Below are 18,176 nucleotides of genomic sequence, written 5' to 3'. Positions count from 1 at the left end.
TCAATCTGTACATGCAGCTCTTTGGCTGCCAGAATCTTTATTCAACTATATTTCTGAATATTGCTTCTGCTCTACTTGTTCTGTTCTCTTTTTCAGAAATGCCAAATGCCACCATACAGAAGTGCCAGGCTCTATCCTAGTATCTGCCATCCACTCTCGCTGGTAGCATCTCTATGTACTCTGAGTTCCAAGAGAGCTTTTCATTTGTTCTTTCTCATCATGCTACTCCTATTTTATGAAGTATCGATCATGCTATTTTTTTGTTTCTAATATGCACTTTGGCTTCTGCATTTTTATTATTATTTTTTAATTTTCTTTTTTTTTTTGAGACGGAGTTTCGCTCTTGTTACCCAGGCTGGAGTGCAATGGTGCGATCTCGGCTCACCGCAACCTCCGCCTCCCGGGTTCAGGCAATTCTCCTGCCTCAGCCTCCTGAGTAGCTGGGATTACAGGCATGTGCCACCATGCCCAGCTAACTTTTTGTATTTTTAGTAGAGACGGGGTTTCACCATGTTGACCAGGATGGTCTCGATTATTTTTTGAGACAGAGTCTCACTTTGTTGCCCAGGCTGGAGTGTAATACCATGATCTCGGCTCTCTGCCTCCCAGGTTTAAGTGATTCTCCTGCCTCAGCCACCCAAGTAGCTGGGATCACAGGCGCCCGCCACCATGCCCAGCTAATTTTGTATTTTTAGTAGAGATGGGGTTTCACCACATTGGCTAGGCTAGTCTTGAACTCCTGAACATAGGTGATCCGTCCACCTTGGCATCCCAAAGTGCTAGGATTACAGAAATGAGCCATCGTGCCTGGCCTTCTGCCTTTTTAAGTTTCTGTGGGTACCACCATACTCACCTCGGCCTGTTCTTTCCTTATGACTTTGTTTCTACTTCAAAAATGGCACATTTTCTTATATTTTTTTAAAGAGGCCTAATACTTTTTTGAAAATTTCTTCTAAATCCTGAAACCGAGCTTATAAACTGATCATATATGATTTCATGGCTCTTTAAAACAATGTTCCTCAGTATCCTGTGCTAAGTCCCAAGTCTCACCACCTTCACTCACCCAGATCTCTGGCCACTTTACTCATCTTTGGCTAAATCAAGAGGTATTTCTGGTAACAGGAATATCTTTTGTTTACCTTTAAATACTTAAAGAATGTCTTGTATTGTATATACATGCTCCAGTAATAATTATTTTGAAAAAAAAAAAAGTTTTTAATCCCGTGAACAGCACAATAAAAAATAATTTTTTATCCCACAAAGAGCACAATTTAAAAAGTCAGTATCTGTTAATCTAAAATATAGTATATAGAAAAGTTATGCTCTCAAGATGATAAAGATACATACTTCTGCTTTCAAAAGGAAGGATTATAATATATTAAGAAAATGGAAAAACAGTATTATTTAACCTTGTTCTCACATAAGCACCAAATTTATTCCAAATCATCACATAATTTTAAGAATTTTCCTAATATAATTTTACAAAAAGTAACATCAGTGTCATACATTCTAGAAATGCCATCTTGTACATTAGTACTACCTTCCTTGAACTGAAGCATTCCAAAAGTTCCAATACCTTCTACAGATTTCATTTTTAAAATTCAAAAAAATCATTTATTTTTCATGATGAATGATGCTACTGATAACTTTACTTGGTAGAATTGTTGTTACTTTGGTAATTTTTACATGTTTATAAATAAGCACCACATCTACTATATTAAAAAAATATGCCAGTCTAATGGCTTGCACTGGAGACCAGGGAGTTACATTTTGTTAAACCCAAATTGAACAGAGTTGAATTTAGATTAATACAGAGAAAGGCATGCTCTGGGTTTGTTGTCCTTTGTATTTCTTGAAGCATCAGATGAATCGTAAAAAGTTCAAAGAGCTTCTTATTACTCCTGTAAACAAATGAAAGTATTATTTAATTACACATATTTAGGGAGTTCATCTGCAATGACACTGAAAGACAATTTACGTGTAAACATTAGGAAATGGCAACTGTTTTTAAAAACAGTGGAGAAAATAGGCGACTAAAAGATTAGAATGCTGAAACAAACAAAATGGGTTTACGAGATAAACTGAAGCAGAAAAGCATTGGGAAAAAAAGGAAACTTTTTTTTCTTTTGAGACAAGGTGTTGTTCTGGCACCCCGGTGGAGTGCAGTGGTATGGACACAGCTTACTGCAGCCTCAACCTCTCCAGCTCAAAAAATCCTCCCACCTCAGCCTCCCGAGTAGCTAGGACTACAGGTGCACACCATCAAACCTGGCTAATTCTGTTTTTTGTAGAGACAGGGTGTCACTATGTTGCTAAGACTGGTCTTGAACTTCTGGGCTCAGGCGATCCTCCTTCCTTGGCCTCCCAAAATGCTGAGACTACAGACATGAGCCACCACACCCACCCTGGAAACATTTTATAACCCTGAAAACTGCACCGTATTCACTATTAGAGAGCCTGAGAATTTTTTTTTTCACAGCTAGCAAGACAGACGAACATTTGATCATCCTATTTTATGTAAGCAGGCCTTTGTAAACTGGCAGAATATTGGTTTACCTTTTGACTTGGCTATAAAACACTTGTTCAATCATCCTCTTTCTAATAACCGGTCAGTAATTTCATTTCAATCATTAAGAATTATACTTTATGTTTCTTATTTCCTTGTCTAGCTATTTTTACCTCTCGAGAGAATTTGTCAAATAACCTTATGTGCTATCCTAATATAAAAGGATTTACATCTTTTGTGGTCTTAAAGATTTATTTTAAGTCTTGCTTGAGCATCAACTATTCCCAATCTTCTTGTTCAAGCTTTGTTCTAGTTTTTTATTTAAGTCAAAAATGAACCTAAGCTGCAAACACATCACGAATAGTAAAACATTTTGGACCAAGAATATACTTGCACTTTAGGACCACTTTTTAAAAAATCCCATGAATTAGGAACTAAAAAAGAATTAAATCTAAGTAAGATTATTGCTGCTTCATGGCACCACGGGTAACTGCAACAGGCCTTACTAGGAATTTACTGATCATAAATCAAGAGAATCATAGTACAGTCGGCAAGAAAAGGAAGACAGTAAATTGATAAATTCAGCAGATACCAGACCAAAGCTAATAATTTGGTCAGTTGAGAATGAGGTTATAATTTGACAATAATTTATTACGATGCACTACTAAGCATGTTACCAAACAGAACATGTGGATCTCTTAATCACTATTATATAAATTATACAACTAATTTCAAGCTGCACTGTATTTACTACTCGAGTTTATGGACACCTGAAAATATCTAAATTCTCTACCATGGGAATCATGGATGAGGGATGAGGCCAGAGAGAGAATAGTTGAACCTAAATAAAAATAAAAATGTTACTGTTATAAAAATGCCTTGAGATAGAAGGTTTCCAGATTTGCCTCAAAGGAAACATTAGAGTATACCAAGAATCAAGGAAAATACAGCTTAAAATCTGTGTCCTTATTTATAGTTTAGTAACTGGTTATACAAATTTCTGAGTCAGGAGAAAGAAGAGGAAACACAAACCCCTTGATTTTCATAATAAAATCCAAATTAGTGGCAGTAGGCAGCCCATAAGAGTTTACTAAAATAAACCCTGTTACTAAAGTAATTTAAAATCTCTTCTGCTTGCTTCATTCTCATTCCCTAAATCCACTTTGGTACATCAATAAGAATTTGCAAAATATACTTTTGTTATCTTTTTATTTTCACCTGTGGTATTACAGAATACTAGCATGCAAGAATTTATTTGGATATTATTATTTGGTTGCTAAAAACTGATCTTACTTTTATGTGAAGTATTTAAAGTTCATTTATCTGAAATGAGCTATAGAAACAACTAGATGTTCTGTGATTAGTACTCCAATTCTAGCCTGTCACTAAATATGTGGTCTTAGATCAGCATTAATATTTGTGAATTTTAGTTTTCTACATCTGTATAATGGAAATTTTTATTTAATGATCAAAGTTTATGTAGCATGGGATTTAGAAAGGTCTAAACCAAGCTTGTCCAACCTGCAGCCTGTCAGCTTCATTTGGCCCAGGATGGTTCTGAATGCGTCTCGACACAAATTTGTAAATTTTCTTAAAACGCTATGAGATTTTATTTATTTAACGAGCACATCAGTGATCGTTAGTGTATTTTATGTGTGGTCCAAGACAATTCTTCTTCCACTGTGGCCCAGGGAAGCCAAAAGATTGGACACCCCTGATCTAAATGATCACAATAAGCTATTTTTCAATAAAAATGTTAGAAATAAGAAATTCTTACTTGATTTTGGAAAGTTTCTGTAAAATAATACTGAGTTTTTCAAGTATTTGAAGATCAAGCTTAGGGGCTCGAAGCAGCACAGAGCAAGTACGAAAAAATGAAGAGTTGCTACAGGCTTCCAAGAAAGGCTGCAAGGATTCTGCAAAACAAATCAACAGTGCTTTACCATTAGGGAGTAGCTAAAAAGGAAATTAAAAACAAATTAAAATCAGAACTACGTGACGCATTTATAAATATTCATTTATATTTTCATTCTTTTCATGCTTAAATTTTTGGGTGAAAATATCATTTGAAAAATTAAAACATCCATTGGCTCTTATTCAACATTGCAAACAAAAGATAAGATTATTTACCCTAATATTAAGTTTCTATTAGGCAAAATCTAGAAGAAATCCCATGTTTGAAAGAAAGGAGGAAAGCCATTTCTTCAGTAAGTTCGTAACAATAAGTTCAGTTTAAATATGATAATTAGCAATAAGAAATTCTGCTTAAGTAGTAAATTAAAAAATCAAAAATCAAATCAAAGTGCCCCCAAATTTAAGAATTTCACTTGAAAATTAATGACAATTTACATAGTCACTAGATAAGAAAGAAAATTTTAGAGCATAAAAGCAAAAAGTGAAAATATTCACTTAAAAAAGACTAGTCTCACATTTAATTTAGATGACACTCTGGACTTTTAAGTTCAAGCTGTTAGAAGACTTGTGGGGCTATTTAGATGAATTATTTTGTTTATGAGAAGGACATGAGATGTGGGGGCCTGCAGGCAGAATGCTATAGCTTGAATGCTTGTCCCCTCTAAAACTCATGTTGAAATTTAATTGCCATTGTAATAGTATTAAGAGTTGGGACCTTTAAGAAGAGGTGATAAGGCTATGAGGCTCCACCCTCATGTATGAGTGCAGCTCCCTCTTGTTCTTTCGTTCCCTCTTCTCTCTTCTTCTGCCAGGTGACGATGCAACAAGAAGCCCTTGGATGCCAGCACCTTGATATTGGATTTCCCAGCCTCTAGAATATGAGCCATTAAACTTCTGTTCATTACAACTTACCCAGTCTCAGGTATTCTGCTATCATAGGATAAAACAGACTAAGTGGTATATGCTAGGAATGGAGCACTAGAGACAATGGTTATGTGCCCTTTGCGTATAAGTATGTGGTAGAAGTAGGGTAACCAAATTCATTAATTTCACAGTAGTAGTTCAACCCAAGCATGGTCTAAACATAGTTTACCGAGGGTGTGTGTGTGTGTGTGTGTGTGTGTGTGTGTGAGAGAGAGAGAGAGAGAGAGAGAGAGAGAGAGAGGGCGCCCATGTGAGAGAGTTACACAAAATCTTCTTACAGACTAAAAACAGGTTACAGATATAGTACACATAATCTACAAATAAAGCAAAAAATAAATCAATTGAAATTTCAAGCAGCCTCATTAAACAACACAGTTTCAGTTCAGGTCCTGAGATGATTCATATGAACTGTAAACAGGAAAGTTAACTGTTACATAGCTAACAGAATTCAAACTAGTGCTTAAAGAACAACCTAAATCGGCTGGGCGCAGTGGCTCATGCCTGTAATCCCAGCACTTTGGGAGGCTGAGGTGGGTGGATCACCTGAGGTCAAGAGTTTGAGACCAGCCTGACCAACATGGCGAAACCCCGTCTCTATCAAAAATACAAAAAATTAACTAGGTGTGGTGGCAGGTACCTATAATCCCAGCTGCTAGGGAGGCTGAGGCAGAAGAATCGCTTGAACACAGGAGGCGGAGACTGCAGTTAGCCGACATTGCGCCACTGCACTTCAGCCTGGGTGACAAGAGCGAAACTCCGTCTCAAAAAAAAAAAAAAAGAACAGAACAATGTTAATCATTACCAGAAAGGTATCTGAGGAGTTCTTAACATACCTACAACCTACAATACCAATGTTTTCAATCAAAAAGCCCACAGGAAGCACACAAGAAAATTATAATCATTATTCTATATACTGCAAAAGCATGAAAGAGAATATATCTTACTTTATTTTACTATACTTTATATCTAAAATGTGGCAGAACATTTTAACATATCACCACATTTTAAAAGTGAAGCTTGTACAGGTCTTTCAGAAGTAAAAGAAGTTCACTGGTTTGGGTTCTAATTTCTCTTTTAAAGCTGTGAGGCAGATGTAAAATACAGGAGAGAAAAAGTTCTGGGATTCTTAGATGAGACAGGCTAACTATAAAATCAAAACGTTGTGGTTTTAACATTTTTTCAATACTACAATGTTCAAATTGATTACATTCTTCAAGTTTAGAATTTCAACCTGAGTAACTTGGTGTTACAGACCGAACGTTTGTGTTGCCCTCTAAATTCCTATGTTGAAATCCTAATCCCACTGTGATAGTTATTAGGGGGTGGGTCCTATGTCAGGTAATTTCAGCGTAAGGGTGGAATCCTTATGATTTAGTGCTCACTCTAATCTGAATGTCCTTCTCAAACTTCCTATGTTAAAACTCCTAAGGTGACGGTTTTCAGAGGAGCGGCCTTGGGAGATAATTAGGTCATGAAGGCTCTACCCTCATTAATAGGATTACTACCATTCTAAGAGAGGTTTAAGGAAGCCTGTTTGCCCCTTCTGTGATGCTACAGCTGGAAGGTACCATCTATGAGAAACAGGCCCTTACCAGACCCTGAATCTGCTGATACCTTGGTTTTAGACTTCCCAGTCTCTAGAAATGTGAACAATGAATTTGTTTATAAATTATCCAGTCTGAGAATTTTGTTATAGGGGCCTGAACATAATAAAACAGAAGCTGGCACCAGTAGCATGGTGCTGCTGTAACAAACACCTAAAAATATGGAAGTAACTTTGCAATTGGGTAATGGGTAGAGGCTGGAAGAATATGGATGTGTACGCTAGAAAAAGCCTACATTGCTGTGGAAGGAGCATTAAGAGTGGTGAGGGCTCAAAAGAGGAGAACTGCTGAGAAAGCTTCAATCTTCTTAGAGATCATGTTAATGGTCACAGTCAAAATGTTTGATGGTAAAGGCCATCCTAATGAGGTCTCAGAAAAAAATGAGAAACATGTTACTAGAAACAGAAGAAAAGGTGATCTTGTAATAAAGTGGTAAAGAACCTGGCTGGATTGTGCTTGTGTCCTAGTGTTCTGTAGAAGTAGTCTGAGAGTGATGAAACAGGATATTTAGTGGAAAAAATATCCAAGGAAAGTCTTGAGGGTGTTTTGTGGCTTCTCAACTTATAGTAAAAGCTGAGAAGATAGAAACAAATAAAAGATGAAATCTATAATCACAAGGGAAGCAGAATTTAAAGATTTGAAAAATTCTCAGCCTAGCCATGTAAAGAATGATACAGCTTGTTCAGGAGAGAAACCAAAGGCATGGTACAAACATCTGTTAAGGAGATTCATGTGGATGGAAGGAAGCCACATGCTATTCATTGAGACAACGGGAGAATGACCAGTAAGGTATTTCAGAGCTGCCCTGCCCATCACAGACCCAGAACCCCAGGGCCTTGTGGCAGGACAATTTTAAGTCTCTGTTCCCTAAATTCTGGTGCAGTGCTCCTTGGTTACCCCAGCTGTTGCTCAAGTAGGCTCAGGTGCAACTCAGATCACCCTTCTAGAAGGCAAAGGTGATAAACCCTGGCATGGTGTTTGCAGAGTGCCATCTCCACAGGTGTGCAAAGTGCATGAGATATGCTAGTGTGGCTGCCTCCACCTACATTTCAAAAGATACCAGAAAAGCCTGAGTATCCAGGCTGAGAGCTGTCATGGGACAGAGCCGCTGCAGAGAACCCCCATAGAGTAGTCCGAAGTATAGGTGTGAAGGCAGAATCACCACAGAAAGCCTCCACTAGGGCAATGCTCAGACATAACATGGATTGGGGCTGTCTCTGAAACCTGGAAGGGTAGGGCCCACCAGTGTGCAACTCCAGCCTTGGAGAGACATGAGACTCCAACCTGTAAGAGCTGTAGCATGGTCTGTGCCCTGCAAAAATATAGGGGCAGTGTCCCCCAGAACTTTGAGGCTGGATATGGTTTGGCTATTTGTGCCCTCTAAATCTCACAGTAAAATGTAATCCCCACTGTTGGAGATGGGGCCTGGTGGGAGGTGTTTCGATCACTAGGGTGCATCCCTCAATGAAGAGCTCAGCATCATGCCCTTGGTGATGAGTGAGTTCACATGCAATCTGCTTGTTAAAGAGTATGTGGCACCTTCTTCCTCTCTTCTGTGCCTGCTCTTCCATGTGACTTGCTGGTTCCCTGCTGACTTCTACCATGATTGTGAGTTTCCTGAGGCCCATACCAGAAGCAGATGGCAGCACCATGCTTCCTGTACAGCCTGCAGAACCATAAGACAAAATAAAACCTCTTTTATTTATAAGTACAGCCTGCAGAACCATAAGACAAAATAAAACCTCTTTTATTTATAAATTACTCAATCTCAGGTATTCCTTTATAGCAACACAAGTTCCACCCCAGGGTGTCCAGAGGCACGACATGGAATCAAAGATTACTCTTGAGCCTTAAGATTTAATGCTGTTTGCCTTGTTGGTTTTCGAGTGGCTTGGGATTTATCTATCATTCCTTTCTTCCTATTTTCCCCTTTTGGAATGGAAATGTCTATGCTATGCCTGTCCCACCACTGTGTTTTGAATGCACATAACCTGTTTCATTTCACAGGCTCACAGTTTGAGAGCAACTGGCCTCACGATGACTCACACTATGAGTCTCATCCACATCTGATTTAAACGATATTAGGTCAAACTCTGGACTTTAGACTTCTTAGTTGGTGATGGAACAAGTTAAGAGTTTTAGGTTACTGGCACGGAATGAATGTATTCTTCATGTGAGAAGGACATAAATTTTGGAGACCAATGGCAGAATGCTATGGTGGGGGAGGAGGAAGAGAAGGGAGGAAGAGGAAATGATCGGACCCTTCTCTGACTTCGAGGCAACAACGAATGCCAGAAGACAACAAAGCAATGTGTACTAAGTTCCGAACTAAAGCAAAAGAGATTAAAAAACTACTCAGCCAAGATCTGGTTAAGTATAAAAGCCCCAGGCCTTCTCAAATATGAAGTACCTCTTTAAACTGGTGGAGGGAGGAAGTAGGACAACGTATGTGTGAAAGAGGGGAATTAAAAGATCATTCAAAATTAAGAACACAGTCATGGAGAAGCCACAGTAAAATAACTAGTCTTGAGCACTGAATATAATTAACTGTAAATCTAGAGAAAATAAAGCTAGTATGTAGCAAATGTGCAAATTGTAGTCACAAAACAGAACATAAAAATATAAACTATGACTATAAAAATAATATAACTTTAAAAAATCAGAAAGTGGAGGAGGGGGAGATGAAAAGTGCAATACTGCTAATGTCCTCATCTTTCAGGATGAAAGTCAATCAATTCTGTCTAGAACACAGTATTTAAATGGCGTATACAATTAAAAAATGGTTAAAATGTAAGTTTTACGTTATGTGTATTTTACCACGATAAACAATGTGAAAAAATTGGGACAATGTTTTTTATCTTGTTTTTTAACAAGATATTATTATTTTTTGGAGACAGAGTCTCGTTTTGTCACCCAGGCTGGAGTACAGTAGCAGGATCTTGGCTAACTGAAGCCTCTGCCTTCTGGGTTCAAGGGATTCTCCTGCCTTGCCTCCAGAGTAACTAGGATTACAGGCGCACACCACCATGTCCAGTTAGTTTTTGTTTGTTTGTTTGTTTTTGTAGAGTTGGGGTTTCATCATGTTGGCCAGGCTGGGCTTGAACTCCTGACCTCAAGAGATCCGCCCACCTCAACCTATCCATTCATCCATCTTTTCATGTGAACACAACCATAGGAACATGTCTAAAATAATACTCAGTGAACATTAATGATGGTGATTTCTAAATAATGAGGTTCATTTGAAATTTTTGAGTTCTATAAGTTTATTTATATTCATTCGTTAAACTGGGGTTAAATATGCATAACACATCATTTAAACCATTTTTAAGTGTTTAGTTTTATGGTATTAAGTAAATTCACATTACTGTGCAACCATCCATCTCCAGAACTTTTTCCACCTTCCCCTGAAACTGCACACATTAAGCAATAACTTTAATTTTCCCATTTCCCTCTTCCCCAACATTTGACAATCACCAATCTACTTTATTTCTCTACTCCAGGCACCTCATGTAAGAGGAATCATAAAGATGGATCCTATTGTGCCTGGCTTATTTCATTTAGCATAATGTCTTCCAGGTTCATCAATTTTGTAGCATCTATCAGAATTTCATTTCTTTGACTACATAATATTCTACTGTATGTACATACCACATTTACCATTACTGCTTTCAAGTTACTCTTTGTCTTTCACTTTTGACAGTTTTATGATAATGTGTCTTGGTGTCAGACTCTGGGTTTATCAAACATGGATTCTTTGAGTTTCTTCAATTTATAGAGCTGCGTTTTTCCTCAATCTGGTAAGTTTTCTGCTATTATTTCTCTAACTTATCTCTCCACCCCTTTCTCTTTTTTCTGCTGGATTCCAGTAACCCATCAATTGGTCTGCCTGATGGTACTGCATACGTCTCTCAGGCTCTGTTCACTTTTCTTTCTTCTTCTTTGATTTTGCTCCTCAGACTTGATTATTTCAAATGACCTGCCTTCAAGTTCACTGGTTCTTTTTTTGACTGTTCAAGTCTGCTGTTGAACCCTTCTAGTAAATTTTTGAATTCAACTACTATATTTTCCAGTTCCAGAATCTGGGTTTTTAAAAATAATTTCTTTGTTGATAGAATTTTGTTCATGTTATCATTTTCCTGATTTCATTATTTCTCATTAGGTCATTGAACATATTTAAGATAGTTGAGAAATTCTGTTCATGTATCATTTTCCTGATTTCCTTTTATTACTTCTCACTAGTTCATTAAGCGTATTTAAGATAGCTGTTTTAAAGACTTTTCTGAGCAAATCCAATTAATTTGTGTGTCTTAACAGGGATAGTTTCTAAAGATTTATTTTGTTCCTTTGGATGGGCCAGATTTCATCCTTTCCTTGCATGTCCTATGATTTTTTTGGTGTAAATCTGACATTTAAAAAAACCACCACCCCTTCCAGTCTTTGAAGACTGACATGGAGACCTTTGCTACTTATCAAGCCCCTGAGCCTTGGGAACAGCATAGGGAGTGTGCTTAAGGTCATCTAAGGTCTTTTCTGGGCATGCATCCTATCTGGGCCTGTGTGTGCTTTCTGGTTTTTTGTTTTTCTTGTTTCCTCTGGCTACAGAATCTCACCCAACCTTCTTCTCAAGGCCTTAGATGTTGTATAGTATTTCTCTGTGCATAACCTCTTGCTCCCACACATCTGCAGGTCTATTATCTCCCTGTAGTTTTAGTACCCACCACTGCCTTCCTTGGCCTTCAGCCTGTGATTCAAACCATGCCACGTTCCCTGTATGCGCTCTGAGTGAGGCGAGTCTGAACCCAGTCTCTTGGGCAAGCCACTGATAGGCAAGAATGCTTCAAACTAGTTCTGCTTGAATCCGTCTGTCCTGAGGAAGGGAATGAAAAACTGGGCCATTTACTTCTCTCTGCGCTGCATTGTGCCAGAGATAGAGCAACAGCGAGTAAAATTATCACAGAATTTCCCATCATTTTGCACGTGGCTTTTTCTTGATTGGGCATTTGCTGGGTTGCTACAGACCTCTGACAGGTTTCCATAGTTCCTACCAAGTTATTTTAGTAGTCTGTAGCTATTTATTTGATGTTTCTGTGGGGAAACAAGCACTTGCGGCATCCTAGTCAGCCATTTTGCTAATGACTGAATTTTGCGCTGCTTGAGCATGAACAATACCATGAAAAAAAGATTTTTCTTTAAGGAAACAAAACAGAATTCTTAGGAAGCAAAATAAAACCCTCTCCAAGTATGAAATAAAGTCTGTGTTGGTTCAGCTTGGAATGTATAGAAAATCTGACTTATAGTAGCTTAATCAAACAGAAAAAAAAATCATTTTCTTTTTCTTTCATAAAAGGTAGGTACTTCATGGAACCAATTTAGGTGCGAGACAATGTCATCAGAAACCCAGATTCTTTGTTTCTGTTCCAAAATCCTTAGCTTTTTTTTCTTATTCAGGTTTTCTCATGAAAATATCCTTAGTATTATTTTTATGTGTCATGGTCAAAGGCTTTACACAACAAAGCAAAAAGGAGGGCAGCATGGGAATAAGTGCCAATTATATCCGTTCTTCTTCAGAAGAAATGCAAAGGTTTCCCAGAACTCTCAGCAGACTTCTGGTTTGCATCTTACTGGCCTCCAGTGTGTCAAGCATGTAGCTACCCTGCCAGCAATGAAAGGCTGCAGGAGAAAGTTTTTAGGTGTTATAGTCTCTAGAAGAGAGGCAGGTAAGGTCGAAAGGGGTGAGAATGATGATGGGGGAGCCAACCCACAGACTCTGCTGCAAAGGTCTAAAGTTATTTCTTGAAACAATTTTTTCGATGCTTTTGTTGAGTCACAATATTTTATATAAATGTATAGTTAATAGGCTTGGTGGAAGGTATTTAAATATTCAATTTGAGAAAGATTACCTGAAGACACAACCAATCTCAGCTACAAGTTACTTTCAGTAATAATAAAAAAGGGGCACTACAGACTCCCTGCACCAATACTATACGAATATGTTATCTGACAAAAAAAGATTGCAACTTAAGAAAATAATTTTTCTTAATTTAAAGTCAATACTGAAATCTCTCGAGAGAATTATTTATCTGCCAATATTTCCTATAGTGGTTATATCTTTTTTAAAAGTACATGCTGTCAACAAGTCAGCACACTTTTTGGTAATGATTATGTCCACATATGTTAGTCATCAGCCTGTCAATAACCGACTAGAACATTTTTCCAGTTTAAATGCTCAGAATCCAAGTTTCTCAGATAACAGTTATTTTAATCTTTTCAGAATTCTAAGGCAAGAGTAATCAGAATAAAATTATTTTTTAAAGAAAATTTGCCTCAACTCTCAGATAGTAACATGCTATTACATGGGATGAAAATGTATGATTTTTAGTTAGGCTTCCATTCCAGTTCTGATGACTCAAAAGCTGTACCATAACATAGCAATATCCAATACCAACCAAAAACCTTCGGTTGCCCATCTCTCAAACTGGAAAAGGGTCAGGAAATATTTAAAAAGAAAAAAAAATGCAATAGTATGAATAGACTTACATAGTCTTTGAAAAACACCCAAATGAATTTTCCTCTTCAGTATTTTTTTCAAGTCCGCCCTCATTCCTTTTTGGAAGGAGAAATGGTGTGAAATGCACTCAAGATGAGCTATTTCTTGAAAGATGAGTAGGAACTTGCCAGAGGCTTGAGGAGGGGAGTGCTAGTCCAGGGACAAAAGCGCTCTTGGAGCAGGGTAATCCATATTCATAACTAACAAGTCCCCAAGTAAACTTCCGAGCCTGCCATTTTCCCGGTTTCGAACCATGTTGTTCCTTCTACTTCTCATTCCTGAGAGAATTCCAAGGCATTTACTTTTTCTTTCTTGTTTGCTTTTTTGATTCCTGAGACAAATTAATGCTGCCAGTAATTCCTACTCTGGAATCTCTCAGTTCTGGAGTCCTAGCTTCCAGGGGAGAGCTTCTCTCTTGTGTCCACCTTTTCTCCTTCTAAAAGACTTAGTTATTCCTCTCATCGCTGCCCCAGCCCTAGCCCTGTGACATTAAATAAGTCACTTAATTTCTGAGACCCCCAGAAAGTATATCTATCTAAAGTATACATAGCTGAGCTAGAGGAACAGTTCTCAACCCAGTGACTCAGTAGAATCTTTTCATAATAAATATTTTGTAATTCCCCTTTAATTATTCTAAAATAACCATAAACAATATAATCTATTCACATATATCTTTTTAATCAATATAATATACTATTTATAATACAGGGGGAAAGGGAATTTATAATAAGGTAATATTTTAATCATTTCAATATGTTAATACCTGAGGACAACTGCACTGTAAGACATAATGAAGTGGTCAAATGCTTGTACCTATGCCTTGAATACCCTAAATGCAGCAGATATACGTGCAAACTGGTACTAAGAAAATTCTCAAATTGATGAGGAGATAAAAATGAAAGACTAGCATGGTAGGCTGAATGATGGTTTCCCCAAAAGATGTCTACATCCCCGTCACGGGAACTGGTGAATGTTAGCTTATGTGACAAAGGCTTTGCAGATGTGATTAAGTTAGAGATCCTCAGATGGAGGTGATGATCCTGGATCATTTGATTATGTCTAACTACAATCACAAGTATCCTTATAAAAGGGAGGCAGAAGGAATGACATAATCAAAATGGCAGAAGAGGACACTTGGACCTTCCTTCTTCCAACAAGCAAAATGATTCCACAACAATCCCCATGGCCAAATTCCCTTTGTGTGAAATCCGGTAACTTTAAGAGGCTGCTGCACACCAGGTAAGTATGAAACCAGTCACATCAAAGCCAGAAAGTCAATTCAGATACCATACTGCCATAATCCCCTGGCACGGTTTTATATGACAGGAACAAAATCCCCCAGCTCCTAGCTTCTCCCCAGGGAGAGAAAGAGGTACACTATATGTCTAATGTCCAAAGTTTTCTAGGAACTACCCAGAAAACTGGTCTATGTCTAGCCTGTCTTGGAGCACTAACAGAACCCAGCAAACTCTGGCCACTCACGGCAATTTGGAGGGTTGGTAACCAGCCATCCCACCCTCTATATCTGGCTCATCACGGAGTAAGCAGGCAAAACCCCCAGCTCTTTAGCTTCTACCTGGGAATGAACAGAGAGGCACTGTGTGTCCGGCCACTCACCTTAAATGGGGACTGCGTGAGGAAATGGATTCAGTCTCCATGGTCTCAGATGCTGAAGGGACCTGAAATATTCTAGATGCCTAGGGACTATTAAGAACAAAGACAGTAGATGGAACTGGCAGGAAAATCACACACTGCGGTCAGTTGGAGATGGCTAGGGGAGGGACAGCAGGGGGGTGGGGAGGGATAACGAGGGGAGAAATATCAGATATAGGTGATGGGGGGATGAAGGCAGCAAACCACCTTGCCATGTATGTACCTATGCAACAATCCTGCATGATCTGCACATGTACCCCAGTACTTAAAGTACAATAAAAAATAATAAAAATAAAAATAAAAATAAAATAATTTAAAAAAATTCAAAGATTCCTGAATTTCTGTCTGGGCTGATTGGTGAGGGTCTTCTCCAGAATGAGGCCAGTCCATAAAGACAAAGAGAAGTGACTCTTTTGTCTAAGGCACAAAAACATCAACAGAGAATATCAAGGAAAAAGAAGAAACAGGGAAATATTTTCCCCCAAAGAGAAAGAGATAAATCTCTAAAAACTGGTCCTAATGAAATGGAAACACATTATTTAACTGACAAGAGAACTCTAAGTCACTACTACCAAATAAGCTCCCACATGTACAAACTTAAGTTTTGTATATGGTTATTCATAGAAGCACTGTTTATATTAGCAAAAGACTAGAAACAGCCAAAATAACCATCAATGGTGGTCTGCTTAAATGAATGAATTTTAACTGATGAAATTATGCATTTATATAAGATCTTCAAGATATAATCCTGACAATAATATATATATATATTATTATATATACAACATGTTAGCATTCCTGTGATAAAAAGAAAAAAGTTAAAATGTGTATGCGTGTGTGTGTGTGTGTGTGTGTGTGTGTGCGCGCGCGCGCGCGCATGCGCGCGCACAGTTGTTCCCTCCAGGGAGGGAAACAGTAACTGAAGGCAGACTTTTCACTTTGGTACTTTTGAAATTATGATAGGTGAATGTGTTACTATTTACTTACTTTCTTAAAACAGGGCCTCACTCTTGCCTAGGCTGGTGTGCAGTGTCATGTTCATAGCTCACTACAACCTTGAACTCCTGGACTTAAGTGATTCTCCCGCCAAAGCCCCCTAAGTAGCTGGGACTACAAATGCACACCATTATGCCCAGCTAATTTTTAAATTTTTTTGTAGAGACTGGCCTCATTATGTTGCTCAGGCTCGTCTCAGACTCCTGGGATCAAACAGTCCTCCCTCCTAAGTCTCCCAAAGTGCTGAGATTACAGGCATGAGCCATCACACCTGGCCTTAAAATGTGTTACCTTTTAAACAATGAATACAATTTTGTTAAAAATAATCCCTTAAGTTAAATAGCTAGAGAATTTTAATCTTTTTTTAAAAAAAATAAAAATAGTGTGTTCATCATCTACATATTTAATTATTTCCTCTCTTAGCTTTTTTTACCACACTAATTGGTGGGTTCAATTTTATACTCCATCATACGCAATGTTTTGGTTTTTTTCCCCACAAAATATTTGAATGGGTTTCCTCAAAATACATTATATAACACAAATTTAAATGTTGACCAAGAAGGGCTCACTAGTGTTACACACTAGTGTAATGCATCATCTAGTACTATCTGGTGTTACACAAGAGAAAGACTAGCCTTTTATCTTAGAAACAGAGATTTTGTTAACAGTGTCAGACAAGGGGATACAAAGCATCATTAAAGTGATTATGTAACTTTTAAGAGACCTCTAAATCTGGCAGTATTCAGAAACCAATAGCAAATATATGGCTACAAGCACCCATTAATTGACTCTTAAGTAGACTTCAGAAGTTACAGAATTGTTGGTTCATTAAGTCCCTGTGCCACATATCCCTGAAGTGGCTGACCAAGAACAACTTCAAAGCTCTTTTGTGCTGGGAAAGAATGCCAATGAATCCATTTTCTTATCAAATTTCATAAAACTCAATCCCCTTAATAAATAATAAATGATGATAAACATAATAAAAATTAAGCAATAATTAAAAACAAAGGTTATGTAGAAATATATTTAAAAGCTCATAACATTAAAGTCAACAAATCAGAATAGAAAGAAAAAGATCTAGAAGTTTTACTACATAAAAATCCCCAAGTCTTGCTGATGCTCAACACAGCTCTTCCCAATGAGCACCCAGCTAGTTCCCAATCTGATTCTTCTACTTCTCTGCCCTCACTAACTCTGCTTCAGCTACCCTGGCTTCTCTGAGTTTCTTGAAAATACCACACATCTAAAGTACTGCACTGCACAACCTTTGCTATAGTTGTATACTCTTCAGTTATTAAAAATAAATCTTCCCATTTTATTTCCTAAGGGGAATGTTTCCATGTAAAAGCTTTTAACTGAGAAAACAGATTATATGTATGTAGGATTAGGTTGGTGCTTTGTTGGAAATATTGCATCTATAATTTCATTGAAATTATCCTTCTTATAATCTCCTAAATAACAAAAACATAACAGAATGGTTGAATAAATTTAAAACAGCAAAAGAGAAGAAACTATATTGTCCAAATCAAGGAAAATAACTGTCAGTGAAAAACGGTACCTGTATCAAATAGAAAGATCTCAAATTAACAACCTAATATTGCAACTAAACCATAGAGATATGTTCAGAAGTAAGTTCTAGATCTACAGAATAAGTTTAATGCATGGAATATAGTCCAAAGTAGTTGATGATTCTTTGTTATCTTTGTTATTTTTTACCCAAATTGACACACAGAATTTAAACAGAACTCAAGTATATCTTTTAACATTTCCTAGGATTTTCTTGCATATTGATATTTTAAACAGATAAGCATAGCCTACTTGCAAGTATGCAACTATATATACACTAGTATCTAATCACGTAAAAAAAAAAAAAAGAAAAGAAAAGCTGTCCAACATCAAGAAAACCGTTTGCAGAAAAAAGAAAAATCCCCCAATCCAAAGACACAGACAGGCAAAAAAAAGCCAAGACCCATTGATATGCTACATCCAGATCCATTTCACATGCAAGGATACATAAAGACTCAAAACAAAG

General features: G+C 37.5%; 1 protein-coding gene across 1 annotated transcript in view; it reads right to left on the bottom strand.

Annotated features, from left to right (window-relative positions):
* Window positions 1-1,411: 1,411 nt before the first annotated feature.
* The window catches only part of CCDC138 (coiled-coil domain containing 138), a 77,103-nt gene continuing 60,338 nt past the window's right edge, over window positions 1,412-18,176 (bottom strand). The window contains exons 13-14 of the mRNA XM_037742959.1: window positions 4,284-4,422; window positions 1,412-1,901 (exon numbers count right to left, since the gene is read on the bottom strand). Coding sequence (XP_037598887.1) covers window positions 1,736-1,901; window positions 4,284-4,422 — 305 coding nt within the window. The 3' untranslated portion in view covers window positions 1,412-1,735. The remainder of the gene's footprint in view (window positions 1,902-4,283; window positions 4,423-18,176) is intronic.

This window comes from Cebus imitator, unplaced genomic scaffold (genome assembly GCF_001604975.1).
Source record: "Cebus imitator isolate Cc_AM_T3 unplaced genomic scaffold, Cebus_imitator-1.0 Scaffold131, whole genome shotgun sequence".
NCBI classification, from domain to species: domain Eukaryota; kingdom Metazoa; phylum Chordata; class Mammalia; order Primates; family Cebidae; genus Cebus; species Cebus imitator.
Note: the sequence above shows the minus strand (reverse complement) of the source record. Positions and strands in the feature narration are given on the sequence as shown.